The sequence below is a fragment of the Oxyura jamaicensis genome, unplaced genomic scaffold (genome assembly GCF_011077185.1).
Source record: "Oxyura jamaicensis isolate SHBP4307 breed ruddy duck unplaced genomic scaffold, BPBGC_Ojam_1.0 oxyUn_random_OJ67765, whole genome shotgun sequence".
NCBI lineage: Eukaryota > Metazoa > Chordata > Aves > Anseriformes > Anatidae > Oxyura > Oxyura jamaicensis.
Window position 1 is genome coordinate 1 of NW_023308636.1, and position 1,715 is coordinate 1,715.

The 1,715-nt window shown below is 70.3% G+C and overlaps 1 protein-coding gene across 1 annotated transcript; it reads right to left on the bottom strand.

Moving 5' to 3' along the window:
- Nucleotides 1-134: 134 nt before the first annotated feature.
- LOC118159148 (3-hydroxyacyl-CoA dehydrogenase type-2-like) lies at nt 135-962 on the bottom strand (the record flags this gene model as incomplete). The annotated part of the gene is made up of 3 exons (XM_035313771.1): nt 703-962; nt 437-601; nt 135-349 (listed from the first exon to the last, which is right to left on the bottom strand). Coding segments are annotated over exons 1-3 (404 nt in total), but the record flags the coding sequence as incomplete, so codon positions are not given.
- Between the last annotated feature and the right edge of the window lie 753 nt (nt 963-1,715).

Consider the following 1,715-nt stretch of genomic DNA (forward strand, 5'->3'; position numbering starts at 1 on the left):
CCCATCCCCAACCCCACAACCACCCCAAGGATATCCCCATGCCCCCAACCACCCCATTGACCCCATCCCCAACCCCAAAACCACCCCAAGGATATCCCCATGCCCCCAACCACCCCGCTGACCCCATCCCCGACCCCACAACCACCCCTTTCGCCAGCACCCCGCTGACCGGCGCCGCACTCACGTTGACGACGCGCTGGAAGTCCTCCAGCTCGTGCACCTTGTCCTTCTTGGCGTTGTAGGTCTTCATGGCGATGCCCACCCCGGCGCAGTTCACCGCCAGCTCCAACCTCCCGAACGTCTTCTTAACCACCTCCAGCGCCGCTTCCACCTCCTTGGCCGACGTCACCTGCGAGGAGACGGTGCCGCTGGGACCCCCCCACCCCAACCCCGGCCACCGGGTCCCCCTCGATGTCACCCCTGTCCCCGTGCTCACGTCGGCGGGGGCGAAGGCGCAGCCGTCCCCCAGCTCCGCCGCCAGCTTGGCCCCCTGCGAGCTGGGGAGGTCGAGGAGGACGACGCGGGCCCCTTGCTGCACCAGGCGCTCCGCCGTGGCTCGGCCCAAGCCCGAAGAGCCGCCGGTCACCAGCGCCACCAGGCCCTGGAGGGGATGGGAAGGGGTCAGGGGGGGTTGGGGGGGTGGGTCAGGGGCCGGGCCGGGAGCCCAGAACTCGGCTGCGGGGCCTCGCTGCTCCCTGGCACCTTCACGCTGCGCAGCGCCGCCATCGTGGGGTCAAGGCCAAAGGGGCGCGAGGGGAGCCGAAGGGAGCCGAAAGGGAACGAACGGAGCCGAAGGGAGCCGAGCGGAGCCGAGTGGAGGAGCCGAATGGAGCCGAAGGGGAACGACCGGAGCCGAGCGGAGCCGAACGGAGCCGAGTGGAGGAGCCGAACGGAGCCGAAGGGGAACGAACGGAGCCGAATGGGGAACGAACGGAGCCGAATGGGGCCGAGCGAAGGAGCCGAATAGATCCGAAAGGGGAACGAATGGGGGCGAACGGAGCCGAGCGGAGCCGAACGAAACCGGAGGGAGCCGAGCAGAGAAGCCGAATGGAGCCGAGTGGGGACGAACGGAGCCGAAGGGAGCCGAGCGGAGGAGCCGAATGGGCACGAACGGAGCCGATCGGAAGCGGGAGAGGGCGAGCGGTGGTGGGCGGAGCCGGCCGGAGCTGAGCGCTGATAGGCGGAGCCGTGGGGGCGAGGAGCGGAGCCGAAAGGCGGTGGGCGGAGCCAAGCGGCGATTGGCGGAACACGAAGGGAGCCGAAAGAACCCGAATGGAGCCGAGCGCAACCGAAAGAACCCGAATGGAGCCGAGCGGCAATGGCCGGAGCCGAGCGAGCCCGAAGGGAGCCGAGCGGCTGCAGGGGACGGGGTCGGGTCCCCAGGGAGGCGGGAGAGCCCCCCCCCCCTCGGAGGGGGCGGGGGGGAAAAACCCCCTGGGTTCGAACATGGCACCCCCAAAGTGGGGACATGGGGTGGGAACCCCGTGGGGCTGGGGGGGCGGGGAGACAGCAGGGTTGGGGGGCAGCCCCCCCCAAGAGATGAGGACCCCAAGAGACTCGCGATAGGGACCCCTTAAGGGGGGGGCAGGTGTGGGACCCCCCCAAAAGGGGGATCAAGCCCCCCAAGGAACACAGGACGAGCACCAGGAGCAGCAGCACCCCTCCGGGGATGGGGAGCCCCGAGGACGCGGTGCCAGCACCCCGGGGGGGGCCAG